The 14,259-nt window shown below is 36.7% G+C and overlaps 1 protein-coding gene across 2 annotated transcripts in view; it reads right to left on the bottom strand.

Annotated features, from left to right (window-relative positions):
* RABEP1 (rabaptin, RAB GTPase binding effector protein 1) overlaps positions 1 to 14,259 on the bottom strand; it is a 91,095-nt gene that overhangs the window by 6,424 nt on the left and 70,412 nt on the right. For both annotated transcript variants that reach the window (XM_043477129.1, XM_043477134.1), the window contains 5 exons: positions 13,600 to 13,716; positions 8,582 to 8,680; positions 4,962 to 5,102; positions 1,431 to 1,620; positions 753 to 808 (listed from right to left, as the gene is read on the bottom strand). In XM_043477129.1, coding sequence (XP_043333064.1) covers positions 753 to 808; positions 1,431 to 1,620; positions 4,962 to 5,102; positions 8,582 to 8,680; positions 13,600 to 13,716 — 603 coding nt within the window. The remainder of the gene's footprint in view (positions 1 to 752; positions 809 to 1,430; positions 1,621 to 4,961; positions 5,103 to 8,581; positions 8,681 to 13,599; positions 13,717 to 14,259) is intronic.

The raw sequence follows: 14,259 nt of genomic DNA, 5'->3' as shown, positions 1-14,259 counted from the left end.
GACGTTCTCAGACAGATAAACCTATAGGATAAAGGGCTAGAAAGATGGTAGACTGAGGTCAAGAGATATGAGCCTGGAGTGTGACGTCAGAAGTGGGGCAAGGTGCAAGCAGGAGTGTGGCAAGGTAGGGCTAGATGGAGTAAAAGTTCACTGATTCAAGAAATTATGAGGCCAGTGAGCTGAATGGGTCATTTACTAGAAGGTGTTCATGATGTCTTACGAGACGGAGACTAAGCAAGTGGAAAACATCACCTCCTGTTTGTAACAGACTTCATACGTATTTCCATGGTAGCTTTAAGTACGTGTCATGTTAAGACCATGCCTTGGGTGGTCCAGTAGCTAAGACTCCATGCTCCCAATACAGGGGGCCAAGGATCAATCCCTGTTCAGGGAATTAGATCTCACATGCCACAACTAAGACCCAACGCAGTCACTTAAACCAGCCAAATAAATATCCTTTAAAGAAAAGACCATGCCTTGCCTGTCTTCCCACCACAGTGGAAGTTCCAGACTAAGTCACATCTCAGTCTTCCCTGTATCTCCTCCTGCCAACACAGAGCAGGCTCTCACCAAATGGTCTCTACCATCATCAGCCACTATATTCCGTCATATTCCACTATACTTTTCCCGGGAGTTCCTTGAAGGCAGGGACTATGTTCTAACTATACTTTATTCCTTGAGTCTAGCACAGTAGGATTCAATAAATACCTACTAGCTGCTGACAGAATCAATTTCAAACTCATGAAACTCACCTGTCCTTTTTCTACTTTTATTCTTTCTAATTCAGCTTTTAGGCTAGAGATGGAAGCTAGGAGGAAAAAAGGAGACATGTCAGCATTTATTGATTATTTTGCATTTAAATCTTAAAATGCCCTTTTGTACCATAGCTCAATCTCAGAACGAAAGGAGTCAAATGTACTGAACACAGTGGGTAGGGTGGTGGTGGGGGACCAACATCCCTTCTCACAATTATCCCCAACCAATCAGCATAACATTCAAGCTCATGTCAAGGTCAGAGCGCACACAGATGAACACCATGGCATAAACTATCTGCCTCAAATCCCGACACCTCACTATGTGGTGGGGCGGGGCCAGGGTAACCCTGGCAGAAGTCTGTTAACAATTCTAAGTTCTGGAGGAACTGCCACCCATCTTCTCACAGGCTCCAGTGTCAGGGTTCAAGTCCAGAGTTCCCTGTCTATTTAGTAACTGCCAGGGACCACCAGAGCTCCTAAAAACATGTTTGGGTTTTTTTTTAAACTCCTTATCAGGGGCTATATCAGAACATGTGGGAAAAGGGACTGAGTCCTTACTTAGTTCCTTCCTATACTTTTTGTTTTCTACATTCCAAGACTATTACTACTTCTCATAACCAGACAGAAGTTTTATTTAGTGCCTCCAATTCTAAACTACATCACTTTTATCTTCACCTATTTCTTCTTTGCAGTTTTCTATTTCTAGCTGCAGAGTTTCTTCAAGGTTTTCTTTTAAACACTGTTCTGCTTGAATCTGCTCTTTCAGGAAAAGTATTTCAGCCTTCAGCTTTTCTTCCATGTGATCTGCTGCTGTCCGCACATTAATGATATTCTCACGGTATTTTAATACCAACTCCCGGAGTGCCTGGATCCAAGAAACAAATAGTTATTGGGTTTTTAAGGGTGAAAGAAAATAAACAAAAAAAGCTAAAGATTTTCTGCAACCAGAACTTCAGATATTATTTTAGATAGTTCAAAACTCAGGACTTTGAACCCAACCCATTCTTGGCTTCAAGAGGCAGGTGTCATGCCATGTTAATATTCAGTATGTTACAGAAATAACATTGCCAACCAAAAACTGTATATTGTGAACTATGTATTTTTCCCTCAAAACTGTTTCATAAATGTAAAAATTTAAATGTTGGATGACTTACAATGTGGGGTTCACTATGAATAGCTTAGACACTTCCACTATTACCTGCTTAAATTTGAGAGGAGTTAGTGAATGAGGACCAAAAACTGAAACTCAAAAGCAAGTGTGAACTCCAAGATGACAAAATATACTTATTTATTTATCTATTTATTCATTCAAATAAACACTTGTTGAACATCTACCACAAAGGCAAAGTACTGTCAGGTCTGAGGCAAATATGCAATGAGAGGCTTTCCAAGGTGATCAGCTGTTTTTCTGTAATAAATTCAGTTTAAGTCTTTTTTTACTTTTTCCCTAAATTGTAGTTGTCGTCTTCTAAAAACCCTCCCAATTATATCCTAAAGCAACCTTACAGTAAAAACTGGGATTCTTAGATAACTACCAAATGTATATAAATTAAAGAACAGCAGGGGAAAAAAAAGTAATTGAAAATCTGTATCAAGAAAAATTTCATTAAGATTTATTAAAGAATCAAGCTTTACAAGCGAGACTGGTTATAACCTTCAAGGATTCTGGGAACTTCTTAAAAATCTAGGTATTAAAAGTCTCTATAGAACATGGAAGAGAGGAATCTTTCCTGCCAAGAGAAAAGTTTGACAAGGAAAGTGGTATACTGATAGCAAAAGTAGACAGGTCCCCAAAACTTTCTCCCTGATGATATCAGTCACCAGTTCAGAAAGGATAGAGAGCTCTTCAGAGTGTCTGTAACCTGAGCTGAGACCACAGGTTGGGGGAGGGCAGGGAAAGGAGAGGGAGACAGCAAGGAGCTAAAAGGAAGGGCAGGCAATGGAGCCTGTGTAAATAAGTAAATAAGAACAAAAAAAAAGTCATGTTAACATCTATACAGGAAAACAGAATGAGGTCCAAACAGTAGGGGATTAATCTGTAGGGCAGGATTAGGAAACATTGTTACTTACAAAGCTATAAATTTCTGTAATATCTGACTTTTAAAAATTTAACAATTATAAATTTCTTTTTTAAAAAAGACCAAAAGATTTTACAAGAAATATTTTTCTGAGAGTTGCTTTATGAAATCTCATCTTTGCCTATTCAATTTATGTTTACTTGGGTTTAGCCCAAGATGATATTTTTCATATAGTGAAAGATTTTTAAACATGAATATAAAGGCTGGAAAAAGTTGAGATAGTTATAAATGTCTCAAGAAACTTCAGGCTTCGCAGCCCTGATTCACCCAACCACAAAAGAATGGAAGTGACCAAGTGTTATAAAAGTTATCAGAAGACAGAAGGAGTGTGCTATATCCTAAGTGCTATATAGAAAATCTAACATCACAAGGAGCCAGCATGGAGACCCCCTTCAAATATTTCATTTCTGGTGCCTTCTCAATTATCCTGCAAGAATAGAGACCTTCAATTTGGCAAAGGATTCTTAGATACAGCATTAAAAGCATAAGCCAACAGAAGGAGAGATAAATTGGACTTTATCAAAATTAAAAACTTTTATGTTTCAAAGGACACCATCAAGAAAATGAAAAAGACAATCCATAAAATGGGAGAAAACACCTGTAAATCATTTATTTACCTGAGAAAGTACTTAAATCTAGAATTTATAAAGAACTCTTATAACTCAAAAAAATATTATAAAACTCTTATAACTCGGGTGGAGAGGGAGGTGGGAGGGGGAATCTGGATGGGGAATACGTGTAAATTTATGGCTGATTCATATCAATGTATGACAAAACCCACTGAAATGTTGTGAAGTAATTAGCCTCCAACTAATAAAAAATTAAAAAAATAAATAAATAAATTTAAAAAAAAACTCAAAAAAATAAAAAGCAAACAACCCAATTTAAGAGTAAGCAAAGGATCTTAAAACAGGCATTTCTCCAAGGAAGATATAAAAATGTCCAATAAACATATGAAAAGATGCTCAATAGCCATTAGGGAAATGCAAATTAACCTTAGGGAAATGGAAATCAAAACTACAATAAGACACCATTTCACACCCTAGGATAATCACAAAGTGAGATAAACCTAGGATAATCACAAAGTGAGATAACAATGGTTGTCAGTGAGAATGTGGAGAAATGACCCAGCAAATCCACTCCTAGGTTTAAACCCAAAAGAAATGAAAACATATGTCCACACCTAAACCTATACATGAATGTTTATGGCAATATATTCATAGTCCAAAGTGGAAACAACCCAAATATCCATTAGTAGACAAATGGATAAACAAAATAGCCATATAGTAGAGTATTATTCGGTCATAAAAATGAATGAAATACTGATAACATGCTATATGACATGAATGAACCTTGAAAACAAAAAGATATATGAAAGAAACCAGACACAAAAGACCACAAGTTGTAGGATTCCATTCATATGAAAGAAAGGACAATCTATAGACAGGAAGTAGATTAGTTGTGGCTTAAGGCTTGGGGAGGAAGGGTTGAATAAAAGGTAAGGGGATTCTCTTTGAGGTTATGAAAATGTACTAAAAATGACTGTGGTGATGGCTACACATCTGAGAATATATTTTAAAACATTGAATTGTACACTTTAAATGGGTAAGTTATTTGGTAAGTGAATTATATTTCAGTAAAGTCTGTTTGTTTTTTTTTTAATTTTTGGCCACATTTCCAGTTGCATCAAGTGGCTGCAAATGGCACTATTTTGTTCTTTTTTTATGGATGAATATTTTCCATTGTATATTATGTACCACATCATCTTTATCCATTCATCTGTAGATGGACATTTGGGTAGTTCCCACATCTTGGCTATTGTGAATAGCATTGTTGTGAACATAGGAGTGCATGTATCTTTTTAAATCACAGTTTCGTCCAAATATATGCCCAGGAGTGGAATTGCTAGATCATATGAAAACTCAATTTTTAGTTTACTGAGGAACCTGCATACTGTTCTCTATGTGCCTGTACCAACTTACATTCCCACCAACAGTGCAGAAGGGTTTCCTTTTCTCCACACCCTCTCTAGCATTTGTTATTTGTAAACTTTTTTAAAAAGAAGACTTTATAGATATTTCAGAAAATGTACTTGTTTACGTTTTTTATCATATAGAAAACAAGTTACCTCCATAGTGTCTGGGAGAATGAAGTCTTCTGCTTGTTGTAATGACACATGCAAGCTATGCTTTCCCTGAAGACTGTCATTATCTTTCTGTAGCCTCACCAGTTCTTCTGAAACCTGTTCCCGTGACTGCATCAGCACTGCCTAAAATAGAAACAGACACTAATCACAGCCAGAAAGGTAAATCCTGTCTGCTGATAACTGCACCAGTGAAAAACAAAGGTCAAATGAAATAAGGGCTGAGGATGGAGGGTACATGACAAAGCTCTGTAAGACTCACAGAAAGCAGATCAGAGATTGACTGACCTACAGCCATTACGTATATTCAAGGGGACAGGAAATGGAGCAAGTACCTGAGCTCATTCTCCGCTGTTGCCACCAAAAGCTTGAAGGTAATGAATTTCTTCCCCCACATCCCTAGGACCAGCATCTCTAGCTCAGTGGAAGAGGTTTACATAATTGAGACTTGTATCAAACACAGTGCGTATTCCAAGAGAACTCCTATTTCCTCACAGCACGCATCCCACACCAAGTAGGGAGAAACAGAAAGCAGTGACTTCGTCTTTCATCACACACATGTGTGTTCAAGCTCAGGACCACTGTGAGTGGCCCAAGGACCCCAAATATTAGGAAATACAGGGCCTTTGAGGAGTTCATTCTTAAAATGGAGCATGTTCTTACTTTTTCTGCTAGCTGATGTATAAAACAATTTTAGGTATTTCCTGTGAATTTATATCAATATAAAAGTTAGTCAGCTAATTTGAGTATAACATACAATTGCAGATACAACTGCAGATACAATTCTGTAAAAATATTTCTGATAATTTTTAATACTAACCATTGAACTTAAACATACACTTAACAAGATTACTCCACCTTCAACATTTGTTTAGTAACTACTATTCTAACCAAGCATTTTACTGCCTACGGGAAACAGGGATAACCAACAGACTGCCCTAGAGAAGCTCATGGAGCAGTGGAGGGAAAGACAAGTAAACCCAGAATCACCCAACCATACTACAGGTGCTGTAACAGACAAGGGTACCACAGTGATAAAAGGACAAAGGGCATCTAATTAGCAGAGAGGGTTCAAGAAGATTCCCATAGAAGGTGCCCACTGCATCCTGAAGGACAAATAGGCTGCTAGTAGGAAGGCAAGGTCATGTAAAAGCTTTGGTTAATTCTACCGACTCTTATTTATTTCAGACCAGAATGGTGGCTTATGCTTAATTTCAACCCACTTACAACAAAATATTAGCATTCTACTACCTCTTGGATATGAAAGAAGGGAAAAGAGAATATGTTTATATTTGTTTATTATTGTAACGAGGAAAACAGAAAGATAAACCAAGAATACTTGTAAAATATCATGTATGGGAGTGTGTGGGAACTGAATGAAAGGATGAGGGAATGGCAGTGAAATTTCTAAGCGATTGCATATGCTTATAGTTCTGATTTATGAACCATGTTGCTTGTTCAAAAAACAAAAAAGTAAATCAAAAAAGAAGAAAATAAAAAATGTAATACATAGCTCCATTTGCTTCTGTTTGTGTTCAAACTGGTAACACAACCACAGAGAGAAAAACCAGTTCAAGTAATCTCTGAACACAGCGCCCAGACTGTAAATCCTCACCTGGGATGCAGTCTCAGGGTAAAAAGAACTACAGTTGTTCTTTGGTATCCACAGAGTATTGGTTCCAAGACACGCTCCCATACCAAATTTGAGATACTCAACTCACTCACAGCCAGCCCTCTGCATCCACATATGCGGACCCAATGGAGGGCCAACAAAGAAATGCTGAGCTTCACTTAATAGGTTTGCTGTTGGTAGCAATATTAATGTAGTCATTCTAAAACTATTGTGTTCCCATCTTAACCAGGTGATTGAACTTAACGTCACCAACAATGGAACCACCCATCATAACATGCCTCTTGTTATGAACTTTCCACTGAATCATTTCATCCATGTAGTATTCTTTCCAAAATGTCTGACCATGTGGAAATAATCAGACAAATGCACTCTACAAGGCAAATGGTCTGGACTCTTATTAACAATGTTAATGTCGTAAATGCCAAAGTAAAAAAAAGAAGTGGGTGACTATTCTAGATTAAAAGAGAATAAAGTGACATGACAACAAAGTAGCAGTATGTGATCTCTGACTGGTTCCTTGATCAAAAAGTAAAACCAGCACTAAAACAATCAAGGGCTTTGGGGGACAGTGGTTACATTTTAAGCACATAATAACCATATTGTGATTACGTAGAACAATTTCTTTGTTCTTTGGAAATATACATACTGAAATATTTAGGAGTGTCATGATGTCTACAACTTACTTTCAAATGGCTCAGAAAAAAAAAACAAATACACATGTATATTACATAACATCCATATATATGAAAGAAAGAGACTGAGTAACAACTGGAAGCACATAAAATGTGGCAAAATATTAACTGGTAAACCTAAGTGAAGATCTTATGAGTGTTCAGTCCATAAACATAAACATCTCTAAGTTTGAAAATTTTCAAAACAAACAGTGGGAGATATCAAAATTCCAACCATTACCATAGCTACTCTTCTCTGAAGAGAAGAAACTGAATAATGAAACTTTGCCAGCATTTAACTGTTTTTGAGGTCAGATTATTATTTCATAGCCTCTAATTAATGAAATGACATGAAACTCTCTCCAGTCAGTGTTGAGAATGAGATGTTCCACAACAGACCAGGGCTGGTGTTCAGGGGTCAGCTCAAGGCCATTCATATACTGACCCAATGCCCCTCAAAAACAATTACCATACAACCTAGGGTTTGTGTGTTTTCCTGTCATCCCTGGAGGAGATGAACAAGAGGCAACTCTGCAGGATCACTCCAGCAGGACCAACACTGCTGTAATTTACAAGGGCCATCAGATGCAGGGCTCCAACTCTGAGAAAAAGGAAGAACAAGGCAAATGGAGCCTGCCTGGGGAGGAGGAGGCCCAAAGCTGGAGAAAATTCTGCAGAGGTTCCAGGCAGCTCTTCTTTGGGAAGCTATCTGTTTCTATTCCTCTCAAAATTGACAGCCTTCTGGAAGTTCTCCATTACTGTAGCAATTATGATGCACTTTTATCATATCATAACTCCTATGAAATTACTGAGGCTTTTTTTTTTTTAAATAAGTCAGCTGTCCAGGAAAAGTGCAATAGCTGCTCAAAAGCTGTACCTCCTAGGTCTTTGAGAGGTTAACTTTTAGCTTGTATTTATAACTGAAAATTAAATGCTGGTCCATAGTTTATTTTGTTTAGATTTCTCAGATCAAAGAAAAGTAAGTTAAAGGTGATCATTTTTTTAAATCAAGAGGTAAGTTTAAAAAAAGAATAATCTCTTTACATAATCTTGTTCATTACTAATGTTCTGTAGGCTCTGAAGAACATAACAGGAACCACTTTGGCCAGGAAGATAAAGTCACATCAAAGATTATTTCAAGACAGAATGCATTTAATATGTTGTTGTTAAGTCACTAAGTCATGTCCTACTCTTTGAGACCCCATGGACTGCAGCATGCTAGGCTCCTCTGTCCTTTATGATCTCTTAGAATTTACTCAAAATATTTACCATAGTTAATGTTTATTTAACTGTTAACTTACCATCTGTTCCTGAACATCCCTCTTTGCCTGGGAAAACCCCTGCTGTAACTCTTCAAGTAAGATTTCTGATGCTTGGGCTCTTAGGACAAGTGCAGAGATCTTGAAAGAAAAAAAAAAAATCATACACAGAAAATATGGCTATTAGGAATCTGGCTATTCTGAAACTAACTCTACCATCTCCTGCTTAATGTCCAGAATTGATTTTTTTAGTAGTTCATAAAACACCACTCATCCATCATTCAACAAGTATGTGTGAACCTACTGTGTACAAAAGTCTCAGCCTTTCAGATGACACAAGGCAGTACCAAAGTCCCCAGGGCTCAGCCACTGCCAAACATGAACAATGAACATGAACATGAACAATATGGTCTCCAGACATAGTAATAATCCATGTGATCCAATTATAAATATTATTCTTAAAAGAGCTAATTAAAAATCAAAAAAATTTTGAAACTGTCCACACACACAAAAACCCACACAGTTTAAAGGATAAACAAATCTCCTCTGAACTAGCTGCAGTCTTCCAAGATGATGTACTTAAGAGAACAGATACATGAGAAACTCCCCTGAATTAGTTTAATGTTCCCAATGAGGGGTTTATGTACAAACTGATGACTTGTATATAAGAGTGGTAAAATAAAAATAAATTTGGTTAGACATTTAAAAAATGATTATTTTCAGAATTCTGTCTCCAGTAGTGGCAAAATAGGTAGTGCAAACCAACATTTCTGCTGAGAATTAAGAAAACCAGACAAAAATAAGGCAAAAAACAATCACAGAGCCAAGGACCAGAATGAGGACACTTGGAGAACCGGATGCAGCCTCTGCAACAACTCTTCTCCAGAAGCAAGTGCCAATTCCAAAGGAAACAGATGTGACACTGAGAAATGGAGCAGAGCGTCTCAGAGCCTCAGGAAGAGGAGCAAAAGTTAGAGAGTCCGAGACCCACCACCCAGAGGAGTCCCTGGTGACACCCTGCACTTGGATCGGGTCCCCAAAGGGACACACCCAAGAGTATAAGGAAAGAATTTAAAATAATCCAACCTTCACAACTGCATATAATCTCAATTCCTGTAAACAAATTAAGGTGATCCATGATTGGATTATTGGTGACCCACAACTAGTTGTCTGCCTCTAAGAAAAATTATTTCATTTCAACAATTTTCATATATAATGTCTAGCACTCAAGTAAGAATACACAAGACTATGATAAAAAAAACAAAAGGAAGTGATAGAAAACAAAACAGAAATAGATCTACAATGAATCCACATGTTATTAACAACAGACTTTAAAATAGCTGTATTTGATCTGTTCAGAAATTTAGCCCCACCAGAGACTTAATGGAAACAATAAAAACAACCAAATGGAAATAATAAACTAAAAAAATCAATTATCCAAATTATTAAAAATTCAATGAATAAGTTTAACAGATTAGACCTACTGGAAGAGAAAATCAGTGATCCTACAATAATAAAGACAAAAAGATGGGAAATAAAGAAGATTAAAGAAGCCATGTAGATGCAATGCTAATGTCTAACATATAAAAATATTTGAAGATAGTAACAGTCAATGGAAATAACTGGTAGAGTTAAAATTAACCTATGCAAAAACTCCATAATTTCACCCCTACATATACTCAAGAGAAATAAGTCCACATGTCCACTAAAAGACATGTACAAGAAGAATGTTAGAGAGTGTGTTCACTCACAATAGTCAAAAACAAGAAACAATCCAAATATCTCTCAACTGCAGAATGGATAAATGAATTATGCTATAATCATGTTATAGAATATACATAGCATTAAAAAACCTAACCACTGATACACAGAACAGTATGGATAAGTCTCACAGACATAATGACCAGACTGGATGCTAAAGGCTACATACCATATGATTCCATTCACATGAAGTCCAAGAACAAGCAATACTAAAAACATAGTGTTAAAAGCTAGAATACTGGCTACCTCTAAGTACAGCAGGTGGGGTATTTACTTATTAGTAAAGAACATAAAGGTATTAAAAATGGTCTGTATCTTGATGTAGATAATGATTTATTACCTGGTAAAATTTTACACAAAATAAAGCTCACCAACTTGTACACTTGAGATTTATGCACTTACTGTATCAATAAAAACAGATTTTTAAAGAGACATATGGCTGAGAATATTCCAATTATGATGTAAGACACTGGTTCAGAGATCCAAGATACTCCGTGAACTCCAAACAGCAGAAATATGAAGAAAAATACACTGAGGTATACAGTAGAGTACAATTGCTAATAACAAAAGACAAAAGAACATTTTTAAAAAGAGCTAGGGAAAAAATGACATTTTACCTTCAAAGGAGCAACAATAAGACTGATAGCTGACTTCTCATCAGAAACATGGAAGCCAGAAGCAATGGAATAATAACTTCAAAGTGCTGAAAGAAAACAACATAAGTACTCAGAATTCTACACCTGGCCAGAGTATCCTTCCTGAATGAAGGTGAAAGAGAAAGATATATCTAATAAACAAAAATGTGAGAGAACGGAGACTTCTGGCACTGTCCATGAGGGACTAAGCCCACCAACACCATTCTCTCCCCCGATTACACCTAAAAACTTCTGCATAAAGTACAAAAAGCAACTACCTGAGGGCTCTAAAAACTAAGCAAAAGCAGACAGTTTAGGGAAGGAAATCAAAATGAGGAGAAACAATTCATACAGTGGTTTACTGCTTATTTGGGGTTTTTCCTATTTTCTTGCCAGCATGAATCTGAGAGTGGCTCCAATTGTAAAGCAATAAGAGATGCAGCAAGCAGCACAGGATGAACTGTCTTTCTGATCACAGGGCCAGGACAGGGCCCCTGTGAGCTGAAGCGTAGAGTGGTACTGAGAGAGAAAGCTAGAAAAGGATGCCCTAATTCTGTGCGTGAACCAGCGCAAGTCTCACACTCACCCCTGAGCTATATACACACAGGGACACAGCCAGAGGAGCACGGCAAAGGCTTTCAAAAATGAACTGACATTAGAACTACCTACTACACCAGGCAAGACAGAACTTATGAACTGAACCTAATCTGGGTAACAAAACTCAGTCTCACAAAAAAATATTCATAATCTCCAAGATCAATGTAAAAGTACTTGACATAGAAAGAACCAGGAAAATGTGGCCAATTCTCAAGAGGAAAGGAAATCAACATATGCCAACCCCATGATGACCTAGAATGGAATTATCAAAGATTTTGAAATAGCTATTGTAACTCTGCTGCCTAGAGTAAGCATAAATACTCTTGAAATGAATAAAAACAGTTCTCAGTAGAGAAATAAAAACTAAAAAAAAAAATGACTATCACAGAATCTGGCACAAAAACAGGTGAATAGACTAATCAATCAAAACAGAGTCCTGAAACTGACCCACAAATGTATGTTCACTTGATAGTTTACAAAGATGATCTTGCAGAGCAATGATAAAAAGGTAATCTTTTCACTAAATGGTACAGGAATGGACTATCCAAATGAAAAAAAAAAGTGTAAAAATTTACCTTTATCTATAGCTTATACATAAAAGTCAGTTCTAGATGGATTTTGGATATTAATGTGGGTAGCTATAAACGCTGAAGCTTCTACAAAATATATGAAAATATCTTCATAACCCCAGGATCACAATAAAAATCACTAAATCATAAAGAGAAGGATCAATAAATTTAACTAAATTAAAATTAATAACTTCTTCAAAAGACATCATTAAAATAACAAAAACATAAGGTACTAGGTAGAAGACATTTGGGACACATCACCAAATGTTCTAACAAGATTACGTAAAGGACCCCTAAGAGATCCTCCAGGGAGGCCTGGCGTGCTGCGATTCATGGGGTTGCAGAGTCAGACACGACTGAGCGACTGAACTGAACTGAAGAGAAAAACAAGTGAAAAAAAAAGAAAGAGAAAGACAACCCAATTTAAAAAAATAAGACTTAAGAAGTAATTTCACACGTACACACATACACACAACAATACCCCAATGGCTAATAGACACGTAAAATGCTACATAACCTCAATGCAAACTAAGCCACAATGAAATACCATTACACACCCACCAAAACAGCTATAATTAAAACAAAACAAAGTCTGCCAAGACTGTGGACCCACAGGAATTCTTCTCATACTTTGCTGGGGAGAGTATAAACTCATACAACCACTTTCTGGCACTATTATCTCCAAAAGTTGACATACATTTTGAACATTTTGACCCAGGCATTCCACTCCAAGGCATATACCCAGCAGCAACATGTGCATAAAGTCCTATACAAAAATTTCAAAGTAGATTTATTCATAATATCCCAGAACTGGATACAACCCAAAGGCTCATCAACATTAAGATGGATAAATTATAATACAGCCATATAATGAATTGTACAACTACTACAACAATGAAAATAACAACTGCCACACATTTGTAACCAGGAACGTCACAATGTTGAATGGAGACAGAGAGACAGAAAAGAATACAAACTATATAATTCACTTTGTAAAATAAAAAAGCAGACAAAACTGATCTAATGGTGTTAAAAGTTAGGGCTATACTTACTTCTGGAAAGAAAATAGTACGTGGAGGGGGAAGTGAGGGTTTCTGACGTACTAGCTAATTTTCTTGGCTAATTTTCTAGCTAATCAGTCAATCTTGGGGGTTTTTCTATGCATGCTACACTTTTTCAAAAAGTCAGGAAGATAACTAGTATCTTTCTTGTCAGCAGGTTTCTTGTGCAGCAGAAAAACCTAATAAAAATCAAAGGGGAAAAAGGAACCCCAGACCCTCCTGATTATTCACTAATCAGTTATTTCAAAAGTTATTTTCCTTAAATCTATAAAACAGACACCAGAGAAAGATCAGTTTGAGATTATTTTTAACTGAAGGAAAATAACAGAACTGTCAGATCTTCAGGGCAAGAAAAAAACATCACTTTGTTTTCAGAACTGTCTTATTTAAACAACTCAGTCATCTCCCACGGGTCACATTCTAAAACCCTCATTTACCTGGTGACTTGAATCTTCAGTGCTCTGCTTTATGAAGTCTTCCAATTCCTGTTTATCTTTCATTGTCTTCTCTAACTGATCATTTGCTTGCCTTAGCATCACCTGTAGTTTTTTCACCTATGCAATTTTAAATGTCAATTAGAAGGAAGTAACAGAATTTTCATAGAATTTTTTTAAATCCCTAGCTCCAGAAAATTTTACATATAATCTTTTTTCCTGAGAATCGTATTTGTCAATTTGAGAAAAAACTGAGATGAATTACCTTGCTCAACAACTATATTGTGCTTTACAGTTAACAAAACATTTTTCATATCCATTTGAAAATAGACGCTTTTTCTCTCCTATGTCTTCTAGGTTAGGGCCCTGGCCTCCCTAACTCTAATCTATCTTCATCCTCCAGTCTACAATCCACACTAACACAATAAATATTTCTAAAATGAAAGTCGAATCACATTATGTCCCTATTTAGAATCCTTAAATGCCTCCCAAAGTCTTCAGGATAAAATTTAAACCCCTTCAGTCATCACAACACTACTCCCCTCAGTGATCTTATCATGGCCTTCCCTTCGGAGCTTCCTTTCCCACCATTTTCCCCCACTCTTCCTCTTCTCTCTCCCCTGACCCTCACACGCCCTATGCCTAGCCACATGAACTATTCAT

The sequence above is a fragment of the Cervus canadensis genome, chromosome 1, assembly GCF_019320065.1.
Source record: "Cervus canadensis isolate Bull #8, Minnesota chromosome 1, ASM1932006v1, whole genome shotgun sequence".
NCBI classification, from domain to species: domain Eukaryota; kingdom Metazoa; phylum Chordata; class Mammalia; order Artiodactyla; family Cervidae; genus Cervus; species Cervus canadensis.
The sequence above is the reverse complement of the archived record's forward strand: the minus strand, read 5'-3'. Positions and strand labels throughout refer to the sequence as shown.